The following is a 25,308-nucleotide window of genomic DNA, read 5'->3' on the forward strand; positions in this document are numbered from 1 at the left end:
ACCTCAAGAAAGTGGCGATTCTAACTGTGGAATGAAGGCAATTTCAGTCCCGAAATCTTTCCTTTGACATCAAATGGCTGAAATTGCCCAATGACTTCTTTTTTTTCTAAAAAAAAAAAAAAAAAAAAAAAAAAACAAACAAACAAAAAACAAAAAACAAAAACAAAAAAAACACCACAAAAACAGTATAACTTTTGGCTTAATTCCTTTCTTTTTTTGCTACAGATATTTGTATGCATGTATATAGATAAGCACATGCATATACATTATATAGAATTGGCCAGCACAAATACTGGATTAACAACAGTGATTGGACTTCTGTGCTCACACACTTTGAGACATCTGCAGAGTTACAGATTGAAATGCAGATCAAGTCTATCAAGACAAAGTTCACATGCTGAAGAAAGAAGTCTGATTCGTAGTCCACAGAATCCACAGCCTAAGGAGACTACTACTAGCCTGATCACAGTTGGTTTCCCTGTTAGCACAGAGTAAGGACCAAACTGTCAAAGATGAGTCAGGGTTGAAGTGTGGTGGCAGGCCAATATTGGGAGTTGTGCTTTATCATATCTGAGGTTTGAAGGAAGACATCTGATTTCAGGACTGTCAGCACTTAATTTATACACATGCACGCACACTTAAGGCTTATTTAAAAAAATAACCTTCATATCACCTATGTGCCATTTAACTTTATTTACATGTCAACAGGAGCTGAGAAATCTAGCTACATTTTTAAGCTTCTTGGTTCTTGTTAGACACTGCTCACTTGAAGTTTTTATGCTGAGTGTTACATAGCATCTTGTAATGATCTAATAGAAATATAAGGAGTGCTATATAGTTCATTTGGACTGCATGACCTTGTGTTGTATTGCTCACACCTTATTAGTCTTCAGCAAATGTTCCACTTTTCTTTAGTTTTGGCAAGCTGCTCAGAACACCATTTCCTTCTTTTCATTCTGGTGGAGTCCAATTGTTCTTTGCTTATACTACGTTAGCCTTTCCCAGAATTTAGCCTGGAGTTTTTATACACTGGGGAGTTTCCAGTGTGTTTAGATTATAAAATGATTTCCTAGTGTGACTGTGACAGAACCATGCTTTGAGATAATACTGTCAAACTAGATTTCAGTGCTGTTTTTCTGTCTTTCTTTGCAGTATTTTGCTATGCAGAAATGATGCGTGAAATGATTTTGTCTCTTGAAAGTGATATTTTTCAAATCATCCTCCCAAATAGTTAGGATTGTCCCAAAACTTTTTCTTGTTCTCTTTCTCATTAGGTTTGTGTAGATCAATTGGTGTAAGCAACTTTCTTATAAGTCATCTTGAGCAGCTGAGGGAAGACTGTGTGATTACTCCACATGTTAATCAGGTGAGTGGATAAATGTATTTAAAGTATCTGGGTTTGGGTTTTTGCTTTGGTTTTTTTGGTTAATAATCTCCTCCCCACCCCTATGCCTGAAAGACTACACCCAAACTAGCCTTCATCATACAATTTCTTCTCTTTCATTTCTATATACATATTGAAAAACATTCAGGAAGATGACTTGAAGTGAGGGGGCGGGGGGAACCTCTCCTTTCTTCTCCCCAGTTTCTCCGAGGTTACTTGTTTGTGGCTGGTTTTAAGGCACAAACAAATGGTCCATGTGCCAGTTTTTGATGATAAAACAGTTTAGAAATAAAATTCAAGGAGCGCTGAACGTTTAGCATCTTCAGAGTGAACAAGGTTTTGGAGAGCCTGTGTTCAAATACTGTATATAATTCCTCTAAGCAACACTGAAAGCCTCAGGTGATTACATATCTATGGAAGGGTGCTGTTTCCTTTGCTCCTCCCTTATTTCATATTCATGTTTCAAGATCACATTAAATTCAGTGAACTTCTCATTTAGGAAGGTGCTGCGAGAGCCCTGGCAAAATTTTTTTGCTGCCCTGGGCAGATAAAAAATGGCCACCTACATACCAGCAGACTTCCAGGACACTGACAACTATTCCTTTGTTGCAGTTTTCTGCCCACAGCTGTGCTGGAAGTTCATGCTCCCATTCCTGCCACCTCCTGCCAGTGAAAGTCTGCTTATGCTAACACACAACTGGGAACTGGAATGGATGAAGTGCAGGCACATGCTTTTCCCCTTTGTACAGGTGGTGAGGATTTCTGGCAGCTGTTCATGGTTTAATGTCATAAACAGCCACAAAAAGGTTGCTCAGAATGTGACTGTCAGAACCTAACATCTCTGATTTTTGCTGTCCGCTAGACTAAAGGTTACTAAAGGACAATAATGAGTAATGTTAAATTAACGTAAAACCATATAAAATATTTAAATTCAGTTATTCAAAATAAGCCATTGAAATATGTCTTAAGATGGGCGGGTTGATGACTGTTTAAGAATTGGTGACTTTGCTAAGGTTCAATTTAGTCTCCTTTTCAGAATTATACATCTTCAAAGTCTTACTGGAGTTTGGCATAAGTTGTTACTGTCTGTTAAATGAGAATAGTCTTTCAGTGTCCTACTAAATAACGGCAAGGAAAAAAAAATGTAATCTTGGATTTGTTTTGAAATTTCCTTTTACCCACAATGTCAAAATGTTACCAGTCTTACTGTGTCAGTAGTGTTACTGGAGAAAAGTTGTTTCTTGATATTATTTGTACATAAACTCACCTGAACTGTTCCTCTATACAGAAAACATTTCTAGGCTTATATTTCAGTTTTATAACGAGAAATAATTGTAAGACTGTGTATTCCCATTGAGAAACTGACTGAAGTCCAGATGCAGGGAAACTTTACCAGGTGAAAAGAACCCACAGCAGGGTGGAAAGAGTAAGGCTTTTGTATATCGTCATCCAAGGTATGACTTTCTAGGTCCGCGTGTCAGGATTGTTATTAGGCTCAACTTTTCCCCATTGCGCTATGACTGTCATAAAAAACAGTGCTTACTTAGAGTTCCCCTGTGACTGACCAAGCAGCAGCTGTGAAGAGTTCTGCAATGTGAACTACAAACCTTTTGGTTTTTTGTTTCATTAAACAAATGCCAGTTTTTACATACAAGTCACTCAGGGTAGCGCCAGAAAAGATCCAAGATCTTCCTCTACCACCCTATGACAGACAGCCCTCGCCTGGGAAAAGTTTGGTGACTAAAATAGCAAGGGTGGGGCAAGCCAGGAAGTAGGAATTATTATTTTGAGGGGAAGCACATGCTGGCTACGCTCACCCTATACCTCTTCTAGCTCAGGACGCTAGTCTTTTGCATTCAATTCTGTTAGAACCTTCCAGAAAGTTTTCACAAGAAACATAAATTCAAAAGTACTTATTATGCATTTAATTATTTTAGCAGTATATTTGAGAAGAAAAATACTCGCTGCTACCAACACACAACTGCATGTGCCAAAATTCAATTCACAAAATTTGGGAGTCTCTTGATTCAATGAAAGGCACAAAGTATAATCTTGCCAGGTGAGAAGTAGTTGTTGCTGTGTATTCTGCTTGTGAAGCAGGCAGGTGACATCTCAGCATGCTGTTCTTGCTTTAAATATTTCTGGTGTAACCTGGAACTGTGCTGCCTAGAAATCTTATTAGACCAGGAGGTAAATTCTGCTTGCAGTTATAGTAGTAATAAGTGCTGAATAAGTCATCAGATGCCATAGGGGTACTGCAGATTTTTCAGCATTTAATCCTAAATACATCATTCGTTATTTAATATTTTCTAGGCTATGTTATTTGTTACACTTAGTGCAAAGGATGTCTATTAAAATTGCTTATTACTATTGTAATAATCGAGTAATACACCCTGCTTGCTCTTTCTTTTTTCCCCTCATAGTTTTGTGTAAAAACAATGAGAATATTTTCTAGCCAGCTCAGGTGCAAACAAGTGAATAACTGTATGACCTAAACACTGGTCTTACACCTATAAACATGAAATACAAAGGCTACTCAAAGGTCAAGAAACATCAAAGGTTGAAGACATGGATGTGTCTGCTGCTTGAACCTTGTTCCCGAGTCCACCTAGTAATTTAGATCATAGCAGCTTTAGGCTGACTCAGCCCAGCCTTCGAGGGGCACGGTTTTTTCTTAGCGCACATTGAATGACTGCCAGCCTATTGTTCCCGACTATTGTTGTCTGAAAAGACAACATGTACTAAAGATGAGAAACAGGAAATGTTCATTTGTCCTCTTTGTGACAGAAGAAATTTTCCAGATTCCATGTGTTGAGGTAATTGTTCAGAAACGTATTTTTCTTCAAAATGCGCAAGAGTTAGATCACTGGAACAATGGTGACGGCCAGTCACAAAAATACATCACATGATTATGTATTTTATAAAAGAAAACACTACCATTTTCATCTGAACGCAGAGGAAGGTATGCTTCTTACAATGTATAAACTGTGAAATACTTACTTAAATAACGTAGTAAGGAATATTACAGAGGTTCTCTTTTGGCTGTTGCTACGTGCCAGAATACGTGGCTCTTCTGAGATCCTTACTTTCCAATAACTTCTGTTCCTTCTGCTTCCAACAACTATGTTTTTGTAGCTTGTTACTTTTCCTCTTTTAACTGGTTCTTGGCAATTTGTGATCTTCCTACAAAGGGTCTCCTTCACACTTCATTCCACAGCATGATTACTTCCCTGCGTAAGCTGTTGGTGACATCACACACAGAATATGGGATTTTCCGTGTACAGTCCATGCCAGCGGGCTTTGCTTCCGAGGTCAGGCCCTCATCCTAAGCAAATTGTTCTGGTTGGTCTCTTGCAAACCCAGTCCCTGCCCAGCCCCCTCCCCTTGCCTGTGCAACTCAAAGTTCATTAGTAAAGAAACAGGAAAGGAAGTAGATTTGGGGAAGAGTAGGTAGTCTCAAATCACCCATAAAAATGACCTGATGCTGACTTCCACTATCCATTTGCATATATTTCTCAAACACGGAGCAGAACAAGAGTGCAAGTCCAACTGCAGGTAGGGCAGACAACTGCTCCTTGCACCTTACTTCTGGGGGAAGTGTAAAATATGTAGTAAACTATTGTGCCGATTAATGGAAAAATGCTTGTGGATTAATATCCTTCACATGTCTTCTAAAACTGGTAACTTACATCTGTCTCCCAGAAGCAGTGGTTTCACTCATGTTGTATTTTTAAAACGAGAGAAAAAATATTTTCATTTATCAATGATGTTTTCTACTAAATGTACTCTCAAGGTTTTTACTAAAAGCTTATTTCTATTTATCTCAGGTTGAATACCACCCCTTTCAAAGACCTCAGGAGCTGGTGGATTATTGTAGGAGCAGACATATTGTTTTTGAAGGCTACTGTCCTTTAGCCAAAGGTGAAGCGCTCACTCATCCTAATATCATTCAGCTGGCAAAGAAATATGGCAGAACTCCAGCACAGATTTGCATACGCTGGAGTATACAGGTAATGGAGGGTGGTAACAAAAACATGTCTCCTCTCTCAGAAAAAAAATGCAAATAGTTTGGGTTTTGTGCATCAAAACAGAATTTATACAGAAAGTATTTTTGCCTTCAATATGTTGATACCACGTGAACTAACTGTGCGGTACTGGAAATTTGGAATGTAGTACACAAAGCATGGCAGTATTTTAAATATGCAAATAATCTGATTGTAGAGAATAAAAAGAACCACCAATAAAGGAGATCTTTTTCAAACTAAATGTTACAAGCAGTATGGGGCATCATTCCATTTCTGTCACTTAACACAAAGTACTAAGCAGTGAAATAGTGTATTAAGTTGACATAAACCACGTAAATTGTGTTGGAATTTAATGCAGTGCATATAACTGCAATTAAAAATAGCATATAGAAATGTCAGTGTCCTCTGAAAAATGAAACTAAAACCTCAGAAGACATGAGGAATGTCTTGAAATGTTTTGAGGAGAGATTATTTTCTTTGAAACTATGTAAATTTTAATGATGAGAGGCATTTGTTTTTCAGAATGGGATTGTCACTATTCCAAAGTCCACAAAAGCAGAAAGGATACAGGAAAACTGCAAGGTAAGATTTGGTTATGCATTCAAGTCTGACTAACATCCGAATTACTCTTTTCAATACTTTGGTTTGCCTGCCCGTTTTCCTGTACCAGTTTTATATTGGGGCAACTCAGTTAAAATTGGCAAATTATAGTACCATAAAATTACTACAATATAGTAGAAAACTATAATTCACAAATGTCAGAAATCAACTGGAGAGCTAATCACCGTGTATAAAAAAGGTATCCGTAGAAAGACCTTGCATAGTTGTTTTTTATTAGTAGTATTTTTATTTATTACTTGGCTGATTGTAGAACATCCTAATCTGGTTATGGCTAGGTCCTCTTTGTGGTAGGTACATAGATCAAATGGAAGGAGTTTGTGTGCTATGCGTAACACTGCAGGAAAGCTGTAAAGCTCTCTTGGGGCTATCTCAGATGCAGACCTTGTAAGGAAATCAGGGTCCTGCCAGAGCTGGCTCTTCCCCTGCCTTCTTCCTTCTACTCTTCCTGGAGAAGGTCCCAGCACGAAGGGGATGGAGAAAGAAAAGTGGGGAACGAATGAGGATTGGCAGCATGATTCCTCCCACCCCCCATCCACTGCCGCAAAACTTAAAACGCTTAGGATGGAGAGGAGGAGGAGGAGAGAACTGGCTGTTTATCACATCTCCCTTTTTTTCTTTCCCCCGTGCCAGTGTGTTGGTCTGAGTCTCTACCACCTCTATCAAGTTGGTGAAAGTACGGACCTTGTTAAGCCCTTAGTATATAAGACAGAGTATGCCTGGTTCTGTGACTGGTCCCTGGTTTAGGTTTAAAAAGCTTGAGCACTGAGGTTTGACTACAAGGGTCATTCCAGCAGACAGTGATTGCTGGATAATGCAGGATGGGAGGAGCTCATTTGGCAGCAGTTCAGGCTCCACAGGATCTTTTTATTGAGTATAGAGGAGCTCTGACAAAGACAACAGACCAACTTAAAGCAACTTCAGTTCTGAAGTGGTAACGTCTGAATAAGACACCTTCTAAGAAAACACTGATGCCGTCATTCACGTTGCAGGTCTCACCACAGGAGAAGTCAGTGGCTGTAAGAACCTATGCTTGAAAACAGGTGGTTGCTTTCAAGTTCGAATTAGTATTGAGGCACTACAGCACTGTATCCGTTTCTGTATTAGCTGATCGATGAGTGTTTTGTCTAAGTACACATAGAAAAGATAGATGTAGCCTTTGGTTTGCTAGCTTTGTGAATGTCCTGATACCTTCTAATAATTCTCTTTGGCTAAAGTTCTGAGGAAAAGAACTGTAACACTCTTAAACTGAACACTGGGATATAAGTGAAATACTGAGCTCAGGTTTCCAGAGGGATTGCAGGCGGGGTATTCATATACCTCTGGCAGTGACCATAGAGAGTGCTGTCGAAAACAGCTTTGATACTACCATTGTCTTGGACCCTTGCCTGAGGCCAGAGTGCTACAAAACCATCTTAACAGAGTCTACAAATAAAAATGAGTCACAAAAGGAGCAAAGGACCCAGTGGAGCCTGTCAGCTTAATGGAATATTTGTCTATGAAAAAATAGAAGAAGGATTTCCAGAGGGAAAAATATAGAAAAATTCTGCCTCACATTTAAGTGAATCTTGGTCAGTTTAAATAACAGAAACACTCCTGATTCTATGTTCATTATGTTAACTATGTATGCATTCCCATAGGTGTTTGATTTTACAATAGCAGAAGATGATGTTGAATTTCTGAATGGAATGCATGATGGGAGACATGTTTCCTGGGACCCAAGCCTTATTATGTGAATGAAGGTTTGACCTTTTTCCTTTGTCAGTGATCAGTGAGTCACACCATGTAATTTAAATTCAGGAAAGGTTACAAAAAGAATATAATCATAAGATTAATGTCTGCTATTAATGATAACTGATTTGAAATCCTTAACATTGATAACAGACAAAAGATATTTTTGAGGGTAGCACTTCTGTACAGACATCTTAGATTTCCATCTCAAATCCTGATCCGTAGTTCACTGAAGCCCATGCAAAGCCTCCTATTTACACCATTGACCCTGCATCAGGCCATTTAATCAAAGAGCATGAGGAGATACCCCTTCTATAAAAATATAAGAAAAAATGCTACCTACTAGTGTACAACGCAGGTGCTAAGTACAAAATAATTTTTCAAGTACTTTGTTAGAGAGATACAATGTATGAAGAAGAAAAAGCTGGATGAAAAAAATGTTAGTGCCATTATTATTACAGTATTTATACTGTGCAATATACTGCAAATCTCCATCAAAAATATAATCTCAGTGTAATAAGCAATATCTGAGCATCACCAAAAAAGTTTTATGCATATTATTGCATAATAATGGCATTGACTCAGAGAGTTGCATGCATATTATTTACAAGCCTGTAGGTATAACAAAGTAGAAATCTTTCCAGATCAGTCCATGTACAAATAAACTGTCTGTATGACTAAGAGTTGAGTAGCAAGCTCTAGGAGCCAAAGAGGCATCTTTGTTATTACTGATCTTTTTCTCTTACTGGAAATTCTGGTGAGTTTTGTGTAGCTTTTACTGAGAATTAGTTTAGCTTTCATTTTGGATGTGTACAGGAAATCTCATTAAGAGACTCTACTGTTCCTCAGATTTTCTAATAAAATATGGATGTATATAAAGAGATAGATGTAGATATAGATATATGTAGTTTACAGATCTGTTTTGAGAAATATGTCTGCAGAGTCTTTTATCAGCTGAGTATTCAACTTCTGGTCACATTGGTTTGATATTTTAGGAGTTCCTGTGTCTAGAAAGGTATGGAAAATCTGACTGTGATTTATATTGTGTGTGGACTTCCTGAGGCAGTTTTCCCAGTGCTGTTCTGCTTTAGTCATATCGTGAAACAAAGCTCCTTAGTTTTTTATCAAGAAGTGACTTACAGCAATCATATATTCTAACCTGCATTGTTTGTCCTCAAAGTAGAGCTTCTATACAGCTTGGCTAAAACACAGACAAACTTACCTTTTTGATAACAGCTCCTCAGAATAATTGGCTGTTTTTTCCCGGTGAACGTTTCTGCGAAAATTTGTCTAGATTTGCCTCTGGAATCATTGATGTATTATTTACTATTTTAAAATACAAGATATTGTATGAAATGCTGCGCTCGGTAATACCTGTACAATGTACTGTTCCAAGAAAGATGCACGATCTCCACAGTCAGATTATTTTCTAGAGTTGTGAGTGTGGCCTGCAGTTCAGGGTGCTTCAGTATCTGGGAATGCCACTTTAGGTGTCTAAGAACAGCTATGTACCTGGCTCAGCTGTTGTGATGAGGGGTTCAATAGTTCCAAAAAGTAAGGCTTATTTATAAAATTAAGGTAACTTTTAGGCTTTTTTTTAGCTTTTGCAGAAAATGATGGTAATGACTTAAATGAAAACTGGAAAGATTGCCCAGAAATAAACCTTTCTACCAGTGGTCGTCAGCTATTCCTGCTTTTGAAAAGTCACTTTATAGAACAATACTTTAGCCATATGAAAAAAAACCTGTTACTGTGCTGTTGAGGGACTCCTTGCTACACAGGGTATCTGAACTCATAAAACGATGACTTGAAGTGCATCCTGTGTCTAATATTCACTCAATGTGCCTTTTTGGCAGTGAAGACTTTCTCAGAAACTACAAGAGAGAAGTTGTTTTACCTCTAGTTCTCTCTAAAGAAACAGACTTTGCATCAACATACTATTTCCAACACAAATGATGCATACAAAGTGAACCAAATCTTTATGTATGCTAGCAAATTCTAGCTTCAGTATTACCAGAACAATATCAGTTAGGACTAGTTACGTAGCTAGAAGTCCCATGTTGGTCAGAACAGCTCTGTTTTTTCTGCACTTATTTCTGACTGATTACCTCCCTGTTCTGAGCTAAACAGAAGTAAAACATATTTTCTTGCTAATTCCCCAGATAGATGACTTTAGGCTACAATGAGGATGGCTTCTTAATTCATTGATATATTTCATTGTTCCCTCGGTCAAAGAGATTCTACAATGGTTTTTGTGTCTGCATCTGCTTTTGCTAGGAAGTCAAGCCACCATTTTCTCTGATCTAGATCATGGTGTCTGAGCAGTACAATGCGTAATGAAAGGAATAATCAGCTAGAAATAGTATTACTAAAAAAGCCTTCTTCAGGAGCAGTTGTGGCAATTTACAGTTTCAATCTGATGCTTACTTTCCTACCTACCTTCAGACTTTATTGTTGTTGGTTCAGGACTTTTTTCTGGGGTTTTTTGTTGTTTGTTTGGGGTTTTTTTATGTAATCTTTCCTAGCAATTCCTTTGCTACCAGGTAGTGGCTTTAGAACTACAGAAGAGTTTAATTTTAACTATGTACAAAGTCGAATATAATTTGAGGCAATGTAAGCTTTTCAAGTGCCAGGACTCAGCTGACCCACGCTATCTTACTGCCAGGTGTGGTGTGCAGTTTTGCACATTGTGCCATCACTAACAGCCGTTGTTTTCTGCTAGAAGCTGTAATTGCCTCAAGAAACTGGAACCCTGTTATCTCCTGTGTGCTTGGAATACATCACTGGAGCCTCTTCCTTTGAATTCACAAGTTTTATACTATGTTAGTTAATTTTAGAATCGTTGAGCAAATCCTCTTTTACTTTTGATCACGTTGCAGAGGGAAAGACAGATTCAGTGGATTCATATTTTATGCTCCTCTCTACAACTACGTTGACGTTACAGATGTGGTAGGCAGTTTTCTTTTTAAGCAAAGGCTGCTGAAGAGTAAGTCAACATCACCTCATCTAAATGAACATTTCTAAAGTACTGACAACTTTGATCATAGTATAAAGAAATAAGACAACTAATAAGAAATTGGAAAGTGAACAGTAGTGAGATTTAGGGGTAGCAGTGAGGAGTGATGTTCTGTCATAGAAGCAGAACCTAGAAGACCAAAAGGATATGAAAGTGCTGAATGTACAAAATCAGGACGTTTAACTCCATTTTTTTTATTTATTCTTTGGTCAATTAGCCTGGAAGTGCCCATTTTTTAAGGGTTTTTTTTGGGTTTTTTTTTTGTTTTTTTTAACTCAGAATTCATCCCTCAAGTGAATTCTTGGAATTATATGCATATTCTTCCCCAGGGCTGAAATTCCTTCTCTGGTCCATATTTCTGTAAGACAAGTTTTTTCTAGAGAGAAAACGTTTTCACCTTTTTACAATGACCATTTTTAAGATACAGCAATGCATCCATTTTATCAGTGTAACCCATCATCTTGCCGATAAGAACAGAGAATCTAATCTCTAATCTAAATTCTCTCAGTGCCAGGAGGCACACAAGCCGCGAACATCGTTCTTCCACTTCGATCGGTCTGCGGCTGCGTGCTCTGGAGTCACCCAAGGGCCACAGCGCAGTCTTCTGTTGTTTTTTTTCCTCAAGACATGACCGATCCAGTTCCATCTCCTCCTCCTCACTTCATTACTGATTTTCTCCATCTCCGCCATTTCGGTTTTTTTTTGAAAGTCGATGCTCGTTGTTTCTGCAACTTTTTATTTTTTTTTCCGAGAGGAGGTAGTTGGCCTCCTGCCCAACCCCCATGACTTGGAGGGCCAGTGGTTTTTCTGTCAGGGTGGCCTTCCCTTAGGCTGCGTTGGTTCGCGGCACCTTCTTCAATTTTATCCGGTGCACCCTCCAGAGAGGGATCCCCTATCCACCACCCAGGGGACGCGCCTTCTAGCCGTGCAGCCCCAGCCGAAGGAAGAACAGAGAATACACCTGAAAATTGAAGGCACTTTTTCTTCCATATTATGTAGGTCATTTATGGTAGTGACTGATTGGGGCACGCCTTCTTAGTTGAGATAAACCATTATTTAAAATAAGATACAATTTATCAGTGTTACCTACCTAAGTGCAATCAGCTGCCTTTGCAGGAGCACTGTGACTCTTAATGGAAGGGAACTCTCTTGAAACGAACAAGGAAAGGAAAAAAATAAATTGAAAGTCGGTGGAAAGGGTGAGGCCAGTTTCTGTGCAGCCAAGTAGCTTCCTGTCTGACTCCGAGTGGCTCCCTCTCTCCTCTTTCTTGCCTATTTCTGAATTTCATCTTTTATATTACTGGAGATGGAGGCACCGAAGAACATTTAATTGGAAAATAATGGGAATGGTTTTGTAAAGTGCATACTTCAGGAAAATTTTTAACCAGGCTGCAGAAGCGTTTCTACCACGCCTGTCCCCCAACATAACTTTCAAGACATTGTTTTTCTGACTAGCATGTGTAATAAAGAAACTATAATACTAGTAAGTTCCCAAATCCACTAAGCCAAGCGGACTGCGTATTCACCCTTCTTTTTGCACTGTGGTTAACACCAGCTGATTTTCTTTTTAAAATAGCAGTGCTAAACTGTTCTGACAAGAAAGCTGACATTAACACCATGGTTTTGAAAATGGGGACAAAGGTGGAGTAGCTGTTGCTGACACTAATTGAATCCCAGCAGTTGACTTTCCCCATGGCCACACCCCTTCCAAAGCTTTGAAGCTCATCTCTGGCTGTAGTGCATTGGGTAAAATAACAGATAAGCCACCCTTCTGGCACTTTTTCTTGTTGCTCTGCTGGGAGTCTGTTTCTGTACTTAATCTTTTGGCGCTTTTTGCAGCCTCCATTAAGATGTCTGCACTTTTGAAAGAAAACATCAAGTATTTGCACTGCCTTGCAGTGAGCCTACGTTATATTTATGATATAAATGATGCAGCCTTACTGTTTGTCTTTATGAATGGCTGCTTATCAATCTGCAGCATCACATAGGGTTAATTACAACTGCCAAGACATTATAGAACAGTAATGACTTCTGAGGGACCAGAGCATGAGAACTATCTCCAAAACTTGCCACTACCCACTGGAAAGAAAAAAAAAAAAAAAAAAGAGGAGCACAAAGCCTGAAATGAATTTAAATCAATGATGCTGGTACTACTTCCCAGTGCTATGACATATAGTGCTCTGTAAACCATTGTAGGCATGGCCAACATTATGCAATGTGCTTTTCTAAGCAACTTTGCACAGATCCATTGTACCAGATCTCAGTCACTGTGCCCAAGAGGAATATTTATGATCTTAATAGAGGTTTTGCTAGGCAGTGCCCTTTGAGAACCATTCTGTAGCTGAGCTACTAATAGGAAATTCGAGAGTGTGTTAGCAGCATTATCATCCTATTAATGATTGCTCTGTTTTTTCTCCAGCAAAATAGATTTCCAGGACTTTCTAGATGAGGCTTCAAAATTCCAGTATAATGAACTACTGTTAATTCACAGTTCATAACTTGGCGGTGAAATTTGGGGTGTGGGGTGGTGTACAATTACTTTCACAGTTTCCTGGTAACAAGGAGAGCAGAGATTGTTGGGTTGTTGTGCTCTGTTTTGTTTTTCTTTTTTCCTATGAATTCGTTCTTTCCTAATGGTTCTTCCTGACCTGGATTAATCCCATTGAATATCCATAAGTATAATGTTGCCAAGGTGAATTTACAGTAAATCACTTGCTTTAGGTGCAGTATAAAGGTGGCGGAAGATTAATCCGAAGCATAGCTGTCAAGGTCATGCATATACTGTGGTATAAATTCACTTCCCCGATGTTGAAAAAAAATATATTTAATGGACTCTTTATATTAATGAAACAGCAACCAGCTATTTTATATCATATGGTTTGTGAGATTTTTGCATGATTATCATGAATGCCTTATAAACCAGATACAAGCACCTTTGATTAATCTGAAAAATTATCACAGGTTGTTTGCTTTTGTTTTCAGGAAATGGTTATTTTCCTGCTCCCCCCCCTCCCAATGTTACAGATAAGTAATATCTGTAATCTGCCAAATAATTGGAGATTTTCCATCAAAGACTTCTGTTTCTTCAGAATAGCATGTTAAGTTCAGTTATCATGTCCATTAATGTCTTTAGTTTACCCTAGCAGAAAACATGCAGTAGGACTTCAGTTGACCGATCCATATCACTGGAATAAAAAATTAACCTTCAAAAAGTTTTCTAATGCTGCATTATACAGTTTCATTACTGTAGAACTGCTATATTTTAATACATATGAAAAAAACATATATCGTTATCAGATATATTAAAATGTCTTACGGTTTTGGGCACAATGATGTCCAGTAAAACTATTGCATGTCACTTTCTCAACTACTTCAGTTCTTTCCACTTGGAGTTAAGCTTTTCCTAATGGTATATTCAGCTTAGCGATATAAAGTACAAATTCTCACAAAAATGAATATAGCAAACTTTTTACAATAGCTTTTTAAAACAAAAAAGGCCATTTAATTAATATTAAATTTATCAATATCAAGAACTTAAAATAAAAACAGATCACCTAAATTATAGAATGCTAATACTAAACAAATGGGTGCTTTAGTCTTTGCAATGTTCTCATGACTTTTTTTTTCTCCAAACCAGGTTTTTGATTTTAATCTGAGGGAAGAAGATATGGAATTTTTGAACACTATGAATATCAACAGAAAATTAATTCATCTAACCTATCCACTGTGGAAAGGATAATTTAAAACCAGATTGTTCTATACTGCAAAAGTGATGCAACTGAAACATTAATTCATTTTAAACTGAACAGTAAATCTAAATTTTTCTCTTGGGTACTCAGAGAGTACCTCATAAATATTAATCAATAATTAAAAAATCAATGTCAATGGCTTGTATTTACTGTTATGTTAACAAATTAATAAAATCATTTACTTTACTCTTTTCTTTGTTGCTTTTTTAAAGATACAGAAATGCTTACTCTCAGCATTCTCTCTGCTTTCTGAGAACTTTCTGGCATATTCTCCCAGTAGGAGTTGAGCTATCTCACAATATTATAATTAAGTTTCTTCTGCCTGCATGTACTAAGGTGTCATCTTAACCCATTTGAAGAAATTAGTTTGGTTTTTTTCCCTTACAGATTTTGAAAACTACTAGTTACTTAAAGGCACAGATAGGAGCACACTACAACACATGTAAATCTTGAAAAATTATTTAAAATACGGAATATTTGTTCCAGGATTGCAGCAGAAATCTGAATCTGACTTTTTATGCTGTTTTTTTACATTTCTTCTAGTCATGAGAATTTGGGGGGATTCTGCAGGCCACTCTTGGTACTTTCTTGGTGAGCAAACCTGTTCTGTTGGTACTGTTTCAAGGATCACCTGCCTTGACCTAGCACACCAGGGAGGAATGGCTGTGGTTTGTGGCCTAAGTTGCGTCAGGATGAATAAAAGTACTTTTTCTTTATAGCGATGAAGATTTTTGAAGGTGCAGAAGAGTAATGTGTTGGAGAAAAATCCTTTGCTAATCTGTCTTGCAGGGATTTTCTGTATCTTTTCAAGATGGATAACGTTCAGACGCTCCTCTGATGCAATTGTGAGTTGTCCAGCCGTGCTAGCACTAAGGCAGTGGTGGTGTCAGAAGCCACCGATCTGTCACTATGCAGGCTTTGGGAGTACCCCAGCTTGCAACTTCTTTTCTGACAAGATCAAAGCATTTTCCTGCCAGGAAATTGCCCTGTGACTACCCAGGTTTCTGAAATCCTCACCACACTAAGTTCTTGTAGGAAGTTCCACGAGAACTTTGGTTGTCACAGGCAGGCAGTTTGGGGGTTGGTGGGTTTTTTTGGTGCCAGACCCTAAAACATGAGCTTCTGCTCATCCTAAAAACTCAAGTATCTAAGAGCATACACCTATTCGGCATCCCTGTGAACAAAAGTGTCTGCCTCTATGCTTGTGGACATGTTGCAGAAACATTTTTTTCACCAGTTTACCCAGGTCAAGCGGCTCTTGTGTATCAGTTTGGTGTCTTGATGTGCGCAGCCCTCCCGCTGGCATTTGACTGAGACTTGCGTTCTGCTGATTTCTGAAATGGTGCATGAATAACATTGTGTTGTCCTTTCTCCTTACTCTGACCGTAGGCAATTCCAGAGTCGAGTTCTCAAAGGAGCTATATATACCCTGGCTTTCTGCAGTGTATTTCGTAGAAGTACAAGCGTGCTTAACGCTGGACCTGGCAGTTGGGGAGGTACTAAGAAAAGAGTTCTTGTTCTGTCGGCGGGGATGGAGTGTAACCCTGGTGTAAATCACCTCACTAAACGCTTCCCAGCCTACACTTGGTGGAGCTGGCTGGGCCAACCTGAATTTCCCTCTGTTTGCATTCCAGCCCTTGTGAGCAGGCTACAACCTGTGCAGCTGAGCCACGTTAACCTCTGAGGTTTTAGACAGCCTTCGGTGCAAATCCAGCCTATCTGGCTTCATTTGCCTGAGAAGAATGAAGCTGTATTTCAGTTTCCTCTCTGCTGAGATGTCAAGAGGGCTATAAATGTGGGTGGTCATCTCATTTTAATGATGCTTTTTGTGATACAAATACCCAGGTGTTCGAAGTGGAACTGAAATTGCCCAGGTATTTTGCACAGCCTCTGACAAATAATTTGTTGGATGTTACATCTCTGAGTTGGAGCCCTCTCAGTTGGTTAACCAATAACCTAAACATGAAAGCCTGTACATCTGACTACTGAAACCCTGAGTCATTCTATCCTTTAATTAAAGCATGTCGCTTTAATACGTTCCTCTTGCTTAAAATTATGTGAGAATTATTTCCTAGAGGAAAATGCCTAATGAATGCACTTTTATTTAGCATTTTCTATAAATTAGCTAAATAAGGGGGAAAGCTTGCAATATCTAGGGTATGTCAGGCAGTTGGAGGGGATGCATATGTCAACCTCAAGCGTGATTTATCTTGCGTGCCTTTTCTGACAGTTGTAATTTAACGGCTGTATTTTCCTCCAGACTCTCAGGAGGCTGAACATCTTTTCAAGTTTCTAGCTTTGTGGTGGAAAAGTAAATGTCTGTTTGCCAGCGTAATTTATCTGAGTCATTCTGGGAGAGGCGTGGAGCAATTGAAGCATGACTATTAGCATAAATAAGAGAGGGACTCTCTTCCTGAGGGTAGAGTTACTCTTACCCTCTTTCAGAGGAAAGCTGCTTCCCCATAACAACTGCTGCTGCTAATTGACGGCCGCGATGCCATGAACTAAAAGACCTGATACATTGAGCTCGGGTCTATTGTGGTATCCTTTTGCATTTCAATTTGAAGTGGCGTTGAAGAGAACAGAGCAAGGAAGGAAGAGGAAAATTTCTGCAGTAAGCGCAGCAGTAGATTACCAATAGAGTTAGCATTTCACAGACACTGAGGCGGTTTTTCTTTTAAAAGTTTGGAGAGAAGGGATTATAAAACCTAAACTCGCTTCTTCTTTCTCAGTCTCTGTGTAGTAACAGTCACCACTGTCAGTAGTTGTCCTTACCAATCTTGTTTGAAAAAACGAATTTAAAACTTTTCTTCCTATTTTCGAACAGGCAGGTCATCCTCTGCGCATTCAAAGGCTTCTGTGCACGTGGAAACACCAACCCAGGGCCGAGTTTGACAGTGGCACGAAGCGAGCCCCCTTCAGCCGCCTTCGCCTGCCCGCCCTCGCCGCGGGCCGGTGCGGGCTGCGGCTGGGGGAGCGGCTGGCGGCCGGCCCGGCGCCGCGGGAGGCTGCAGGCCTGCCCGCACGGCACCGCACCTCTGCGCGGCCGCGGCCGGCTGGGCCGGGAGAAGGGGAGGGCCTCTTCCAGCTGCGTCCTGAGCCGTCACCTGTACTGGCCCCCCGGGGCGAGGGCCGGGGCGGCACGGGGGACGCCTCCTTCGGCCTCATCCCCGCTGCGCCTGCTCGGAGGGGTACGAAGGACGGGGCGGGGGATGCTCGCCGGCACCCCCGAGGGGCAGGGGCCGGGGTCGGAGCCGGCCGGGCCCCGCCGACACCTGCTTGCCCGGGCGGCCCCGGGGGAGCCGCCCTCGTCCCTGGGGGAAGGCAAGGGGCGGCGGCGGCGGCCAGCGCAGGGCCGGGTCGGGCCGGGCAGGGCGAGGTGGGTCCCGCGGGGGAGCTCCCCTCCTCCCGGGCTTCCCGCTTCGGCCCCTCTCTCTTTCCCAGGCCTGCGGGCTCTATAAAAGCCCCGGCACCGCGGCAGGGCCGGGGCGGGGCGAGGCGGGGATGCCCCGGCCGGCGGCGGGGCGCTGGGAGCTGCCGGGCCGGGCTGGGCGTGCGTGTCCCTCAGACGGGCCGCCCGCGGCCGCCAGCAGGGAGGAGTTAGGAGCCAATGATCGGAAACGGGGTGGGGAGCTGCAGCAACGTTAAAACCACCCAGCCCCCGGCCCGGCCGCCGGAGTGGCTCCGCGGGCACGCAAGATGCGCAGGGCCGGCGTGGGCTCCGCGCCGCGCTTGAGCGAGGTGAGGATCGGCGGGCCGCGGCCGCGCACCGCTCCGCGCACCGCCCCTGCGGAGCCCGGGGCCGCCGCGAAGTCCCAGCGCCGCGGGTCCCGAAACAAAAGAGGCGAGGGGGCTCCCGGGGACCCGGCGTGCCCGGCTTTGCTGCCGCGGAGGCGGGGCGGGACGGGAGCGGTGCGAGCAGCAGAGCGGGAGCGGGGCGGGACGGGAGCAATGCAGGAGCGGTGCGGGCTGGAGCCCGGGAGCAGAGCGGGAGCGGTGCGGGACAGGAGCGGTGCGGGCAGGAGCCCGGTAGCGGTGCGGGCTGGAGCCCGGGAGCAGAGCCGGGAGCCGTGCCCGCTGGCCTCGCACCTCCTGCTTTGCCCCGCTTAGGCTGTAATTTAACAGCTCTGCTGTTCTTTCCTTGCATGATTTCACGTCTTTAATTCTCTTTAAATGTCCACTAGAAAACGTTTATATGTAAAGGGAGTTTCCTCTATATCTGCATTCCTTAATCCTGCCCATTTCAAAAGCTTGCAGTGTTAATTATTCAAGTGCAAGGTATTTTTTTGCCATTCTTTGTTTCAGACCCACAGAACGGGCTTGCTATCTGGATTATTTGCATCTTTTTCTTGATTTTCTAAACTTTTTCCTGCTCCGGGTTTTGTAAAGCATGTTCTTAACTTTTATTTAGCAAGGGCACCCCTTTCCTGTTTACGGCTTTGAGATCATCTCTTGCTTATATACACCAGTGAATACACCACTGTTCGAGATGGCATCAGTAAATTGCACAACTGCCCCCTTCCAAAGCACGTTCAAACTTTATTAATGGACGAGAGCACAGGTCTCCTGTCAAGTAATTTCTGTGCAGGCTTTCATGCATTTGCAGTTAAATCAAATCAAGCCCTTTCTAAATCTCTGCTGTTGTATTAGAAGGTGCGTTTCCTACTGAAGGAAAAGATAGACTAGAACTTACTGCTGGGGAGCTTTGGGATCTTTTGCATTGGAAGGAGTCCAGTAACGCAGTCCTTGCCGACTCCAGTTTACCTGTTCAGCCCCGCGTGACAGAACTTTTTTTGTCTTATTAGCTTTACCTATTGAGCACGCCTAACCATCCTTTAAATGTATTGTAACAGCTGAATGATGTGTGAATACATTTGTGATTCTGAGATACAATTAAACTAGCAGATTATCTTAAAGCGTTTATCATTTGTTGCATTGTTTGCCTGCCTTCTTTTAACGCTGGGCTCTGTGCCTCTTGTTCTCAGGGCTGCGGTTTCTGAGGCTGTGCAGCGGTGCCGGGCCGGCTGCGGGGCCAAGGAGCTGCGGGGCCGCCACCGGGTTTGCGCTCGGCGTCACCGTCCGGCGGCCGCTGGGGGAGCGGCACCCAGCTGGGCACCATGAGCTCCGGCACCACCGCCCCGCTGAAGGTCGTCAGCAACCTCGCCAACACTGATGTCAACTATGTCATCAAAGAGCATTATAATTACACGGGAAAGCTAAATGAGAATGCGGACAGTGGAATAAAAGTGACGTCGGTGGTTTTTATCATCATTTGCTGCTTTATAATCTTAGAGAACATTTTTGTCTTGCTCACCATCTGGAAAACCAAGAAGTTTCACAGACCCATGTACTATTTCATTGGGAACTTGGCTCTTTCAGACTTGCTGGCTGGTGTGGCTTACACTGCCAACCTCCTGCTCTCTGGACACAAAACCTATAGCCTCACCCCCTCCCAGTGGTTTGTGAGAGAAGGCAGCATGTTTGTTGCCTTGTCAGCTTCTGTGTTCAGCTTGTTGGCTATTGCCATCGAGAGATACATCACCATGCTGAAGATGAAACTCCACAATGGCAGCAACAGCTTCCGCTCCTTCTTGCTGATCAGCGCTTGCTGGGTTATCTCCATGATACTCGGGGGGCTCCCGATCATGGGCTGGAACTGCATCAGCCTCTTGTCCAACTGCTCCACCGTGCTGCCTCTCTACCACAAGCACTATATTCTCTTTTGCACCACCGTTTTCACTGGCCTTTTGCTATCTATTGTCGTCCTCTATTGCAGGATCTACTCCATGGTGAGGACTAGGAGCCGCAGGCTGACATTTCGGAAAAACATTACCAAAGCTACTAGGAGCTCAGAAAAGTCGCTAGCCTTGCTCAAGACAGTGATCATAGTCCTGAGTGCCTTCATCGCCTGCTGGGCTCCCTTGTTCATCCTGCTTTTACTGGACGTGGGGTGTAAAGTGAAGACCTGCCCAATCCTCTATAAAGCAGAATATTTCTTAGTATTGGCCGTGCTCAATTCAGCCACGAACCCTATCATCTACACCTTGACAAACAAAGAGATGCGGAGGGCTTTCATCAAGATTCTGTGCTGCTGCAAATGTCCCCCGGCAGATTCTGGGACCAAATTCAAGAGGCCGATCATTGGAGGGATGGAGTTCAGCCGGAGTAAGTCTGACAACTCCTCCCACCCACAGAAGGAGGAAGGCGACCATCCTGAAACCATCATGTCTTCGGGCAATGTTACCTCATCTTCTTAGGAGTAACCACGGGGGTGTATTTCAGAGCCTTCCTCTGAAATCGGGGAGCTGAGATGCCTCCTGCTCACGGCGGCAGCGTTGGGCTAAGTGAGCAGGTAGCATTAGTTCTAACGAGGCAAACGGTGCGCTTGCGAGGCTGGAGTTCAAGAAATGGGACAGACTGTTCTGGCTTGAAAATCTTTTTCCCTGGAGCATGTTTTGTCTTTGCACTGAGGCAGCTCAGGATTGTCAGGCGCATTCATATCCTGAAATCTCCTTAGTAACTCTGAAAGACTGATGCCTTGGTGAAATGATGCCTGGTGTGTGCAAGAGAAAGAGAGAGGGGGAGGAGGGAGAGGGAGACTGAATCCTTTTTTTTTTTTTTTTTTTTTTTTCTTTTCCCTGTGAGAAGAATGTGAAGTTATTTTTCCTTTACTTGCAGCAAACCACTGACACAAAGATCTTTCTGTACTGAGGGTAGTGCTGGCTCTGGTATAGTTGGTCAGAAGCGTTTGTTTAGCACATAACAAGGAAAGAGATCACACAAATATAATTTAGACCACGTACCACCATAATTTGGCATCACTTTCCAGAGTTTTAAGTTAAGTCGTAAGGTTTTATTTGCAGAGTCCAAAGCTGTTGGGGTTTTATTTAGCAAGGTCATAGCTGTGAATTTTTGCTGTCAGTCCATGTTACATTTGAAGACCATGAGCCAGACTCCGCAGTTACTTTCACCTGTCCAATTCCGTTGACCGCGTCAGATTTTATGGAGTAGCTCAGAGCAGCGTTTGGCCCCCCACGTCGATTGCCTTGTTATTCTAGAGCATTAAATAAACTGCATTATCATGACAAATGCAAGGTAGATCTAAAGGTCATTTCTCTTTAAGATGACTGAAGGTAAATCTAATAGTATAAGATACTATTGGCAACAGCAGGATTTCTGCCTAAGTAAGAAGAGTTAAAAACTAAAGGGGCATTTCAGTGTCAGGTCCATAATCTTTCCAAAGGTAAAGATCGGTCGGAAAATCTGAAAAGAATACCTTGAGTTTCAGAAAAATTAAAGGAAAGTTGAAGTGAAATGACTATAGGTAAATGCACTTCCATAACAAAATGCAATACATTTTGGCACATTTTATTAATGTTTATAATTTCAGCAAACATGTCTGTATTTTATCAATTCATGGAAGAAGTACTTGTCATTAAATTGAATGTATTTGTTTTACAGCATCATTTTTATTCCTCTATTTTTCTAACCTGTGCTAATGGGGTTGAATGTGTACAATGTAAATAAGTTAATAAGATGCAGGAGTCTTCAGGCACCTAGAGTATTACTGTAACATAAGTGGTATATCTGGGATAGCTGAGAGCAATTGACTGATTTACAGTTATTGGCAATTCCTAGAAGTGGTATTTTGTAAAGAAAACGTAGTGCCTTCGTAGTAAAATTTCCAGTGCAATTAAACTGATTTTTTTTTTTTTTCTGGTTTAAAAAATAGTATTTAAAATATTTCTGACTGATATTGTTTTTCTGATATTGTTCAATTTGCACATAGCTTTTTTGACTTCTAAACATTAATAAACGGATTTTTTTTAAAGATTCTGTTATCAGATTACTAGTAGTTTTGTACTATTGTGGGGGTTTCATGCCAGGTGGGGTTTCTTGTCGACAGAAGTCAGTGAAAGAATTCCTTGATTTCAGTACATGCTGGGATTACGCCAATTCTGCGGGGACACAAGATGCATAATGCCACTTACAGGATCATGTAAAATACAAAATGAATGCTAGGATATAACTTTTCATCAGCACACGCTGTATTGATGAAATGCCATTAAAAGAATCGGTAGCGATTTTTCTCCAACAGCTAAGGAAGTACAAACAGAAGAAAAAACAGATGCCTGCCAGTTTTACCATGACTGCCTAGAGTAGAATAAGTGAAATAATTCACTTATAGCACTAATATAATTCGTAAGTTTAATTCTTAGCTTATTGCAAACATCAAGGAAGGTTATGAAACATAGAACGGTGGCCTCAGCTACATAACCACTGCAGCCCCGTTGGGTCCACCAGCAAAGACCGTGGCAGCGTAGTTGAATAGGTCCCGCGTTTCTTCTGCCAAAGGCTTGACTTCCATTTCCTCTCTTGCGGCCGTTCCCTCTCGGTATTACTTTTAAGTTCCATGGAGCTCGTACAGGATGCAGTTGGAGTGTGAAGATAAACCTCACCTTCTCGTACTGTATGTCATCGCCGTGCAAGGTTTACTGTGGGAAACGAGAGCCTACTCACCGAGGAAGGCTCTGGGTCATAACCTTACTTCCTGAAGGAAATTCCAAAAATGCCCCGAAGACAAAAGAGTGGAAACAGGCTGGAATTTCTCTCCATCTGTCTGCCTGTACGGAAGGAATGATTTCATGTGTGCTCACTTCCTAGGCTTTTAATTAGTGACCTGAGCAGGGCTGGAAAAAACGTCAAATCTGTATTTGCGCACAAGATAAAGTCTCTCTTGGCTCAGGCCTTCGTTTGGGCAGGGGTGGTTTACGCCAGGTGCTGACAGTCGTGAGGGAAAGCGCTGCTTTGTCCCAGGGATAAAGTCACTTCTGTGCAGAGCACCAGGAGTATATAAACCATGAAAGTCCAAGTTAAGCCCTCAGTGTGCTACCAGTAAGGCATAAAGGCAATGTGCGGGGACGAGGCAATGCATGGGGACGTCTGAATTTGTAGGGGTGTGTTTACCCAAAGGACGAGGGCCCTTCTGCTCTTGAAGCCTTACGGGCATTAAGGTTGTTTGTCCCACACGGGTCTGAGATCCCGTGACAAGGGATGAGCTACATCACAGCATGGCTGTGTCACTGGCCCCTCCTGACTACCACTGGCCTTTGCGTATTCGTAGCTGATAGCCCACAGGTGAGTCACTTCCCTTCTCTTCGCCTTTGCCTCTGTACCCCTCGCTTATCTATCTTGTCTAATTGCGCTGCGGGCCTTTGCGGAAAATGACTCTTTCCCCTATGGAGGTGACTGGGTGATGGGAGCCCAGTTTTGGTAGGGAACTCAAAGCCCTACGTAATTCACGCAGTAGAAGAAATGCAAACAGAGTGTGGCACCGGGCCATGGGAAGCATTTCCTATGCTCTTGATCAAGATGACTGAAATCTGTTTCCTCCATAGACAGGCCACATCTATGCATGTAGACAAGATTCAGACAGGGAACAATAACTGTAATAAAATCATAACAATAACACAAGTAAGGGTTCCTGCTGGAAAAAAATAAAAAGACAGGCCATTTGTACTGCTCTTCGCTTCCTATGGGGGAACTCTGCAGCTCCTGGGCCGCGGACGTGCATTACCATACACCAGCAGGTTAGGCCAGATGTGTAGGGCACAGTTTTGAAGTGTGCAATGTAGACAGCACCGTTCGCCGGCCCCAGACTGCCTTCCGTACCCACCGAAAGGGCGTGCAGCTTTGTCCTGTTCTTGGCCATGTGACAAACGGGCAGAGAAAATGAACTGAATACTGAAAAGGCACATTATACCAAATGTCAACGTGAAATAAAATAACCTGAATTATCCTGAGTAACCTGGCCCTTTGATTTATATTCTTTTTCCTAGCTGTTCTTCCGGTGTAAGGAACAGAACAGTGGTGGGAAATGATCATAAGCTCTGTCTGTTGCTCCCCTGGCAACTCCCTGACTGAGGAGTGCCTGTGTGAGACCCAGGTACAGCAGGGTGCACGCTGGGCAACAGAGGGGCTGCCGCCAGAACGCCCTACGGACAGCTCAGCAGGAGCAAACCTTGGCCTTGCTGTACAATGCAGGCAGCCGGGGCCAAAACTAGGGGACATCAAAACGTAAAAATACTGTTAGCCATCCTTTTCTCACTTTGTCAACTAAGAAATACAGGGATTGCCCAACGGTAACATTTCCCAATTCCTAATTTGGCTTGGAAGATCTCAATACTGATTGCATTTTGTACGGGCTGAGGCATTATCAGATGTTGTAAAAGGGGTCAGATTGACAAAGCATCCAAAACTGTGGATATGTAGACCAGAGCTATGATGTAACCTACTCAGCTCTGAAATGCTGGAAATTCCCCAAGGACAGGCTTTGTCATTTACGGGCTTCTAAAATTTCCCAGGAAAACATCTACCGTATTTCAATAATTCCCCATACTCTTTTTCTTGGAAAACGAAATGAATCTAACTACAACTGAACCTTCAAGGATTTAAGAAACAAACAAACAAAATCCACCTAAATTCAGTTCCTATAATCTGCTTTCGCACACTTTTCTAATCCCATCTCTACATTTACAGATGGAAAAGAGTTTGCTCATTCTCTGTCATCTAATTTATTCTGATAGAACCGTACTTCTTTTTACACAGTCTGCAAGAATTGCATTGGGTCAAGAAATCACCCTTCAATTATTACTCTATGCACAGGATTTTCTATGATAATTAACAGTAATCAAATTCACTCTGCACGCAGGAGCTAGATATAAGAACATGTGGTACAACTAATTTGTTCCAGGACAAGTTTTCTGCTGAAATAAGCAGTGTCTA

At 42.0% G+C, this 25,308-nt stretch overlaps 2 protein-coding genes across 4 annotated transcripts in view; both read left to right on the plus strand.

Annotated features, from left to right (window-relative positions):
- LOC309591789 (putative oxidoreductase ZK1290.5) overlaps positions 1 to 14,655 on the plus strand; it is a 50,296-nt gene extending 35,641 nt beyond the window's left edge. For 2 of the 3 annotated variants that reach the window (XM_082314573.1, XM_082314575.1), the window contains 4 exons: positions 1,275 to 1,366; positions 5,212 to 5,394; positions 5,932 to 5,991; positions 14,412 to 14,655. In XM_082314573.1, the coding sequence (XP_082170699.1) occupies positions 1,275 to 1,366; positions 5,212 to 5,394; positions 5,932 to 5,991; positions 14,412 to 14,513 (437 nt within the window). In that variant the 3' untranslated portion in view covers positions 14,514 to 14,655. Of the gene's footprint in view, positions 1 to 1,274; positions 1,367 to 5,211; positions 5,395 to 5,931; positions 5,992 to 7,667; positions 7,770 to 14,411 lie in introns of all 3 variants that reach the window. The other variant, XM_082314574.1, reaches the window with a different exon arrangement.
- Positions 14,656 to 18,091: 3,436 nt separating this feature from the next.
- On the plus strand, positions 18,092 to 22,356 carry S1PR1 (sphingosine-1-phosphate receptor 1). The gene is made up of 2 exons (XM_082314430.1): positions 18,092 to 18,264; positions 19,509 to 22,356. Exon 2 carries the CDS (start codon positions 19,641 to 19,643, stop codon positions 20,778 to 20,780), a length of 1,140 nt encoding a protein of 379 aa, XP_082170556.1. The 5' UTR covers positions 18,092 to 18,264; positions 19,509 to 19,640; the 3' UTR covers positions 20,781 to 22,356.
- The last annotated feature ends 2,952 nt before the right edge of the window (positions 22,357 to 25,308 follow it).

The sequence above is a fragment of the Platalea leucorodia genome (genome assembly GCF_965183815.1).
Source record: "Platalea leucorodia genome assembly, chromosome: 5".
Lineage (NCBI taxonomy): Eukaryota > Metazoa > Chordata > Aves > Pelecaniformes > Threskiornithidae > Platalea > Platalea leucorodia.

What these genes read in the sequence shown, in the direction of transcription:
- S1PR1 (XM_082314430.1), top strand. Translation starts at nt 19,641, where the DNA reads ATGAGCTCCGGCACCACCGCCCCGCTGAAGGTCGTCAGCAACCTCGCC.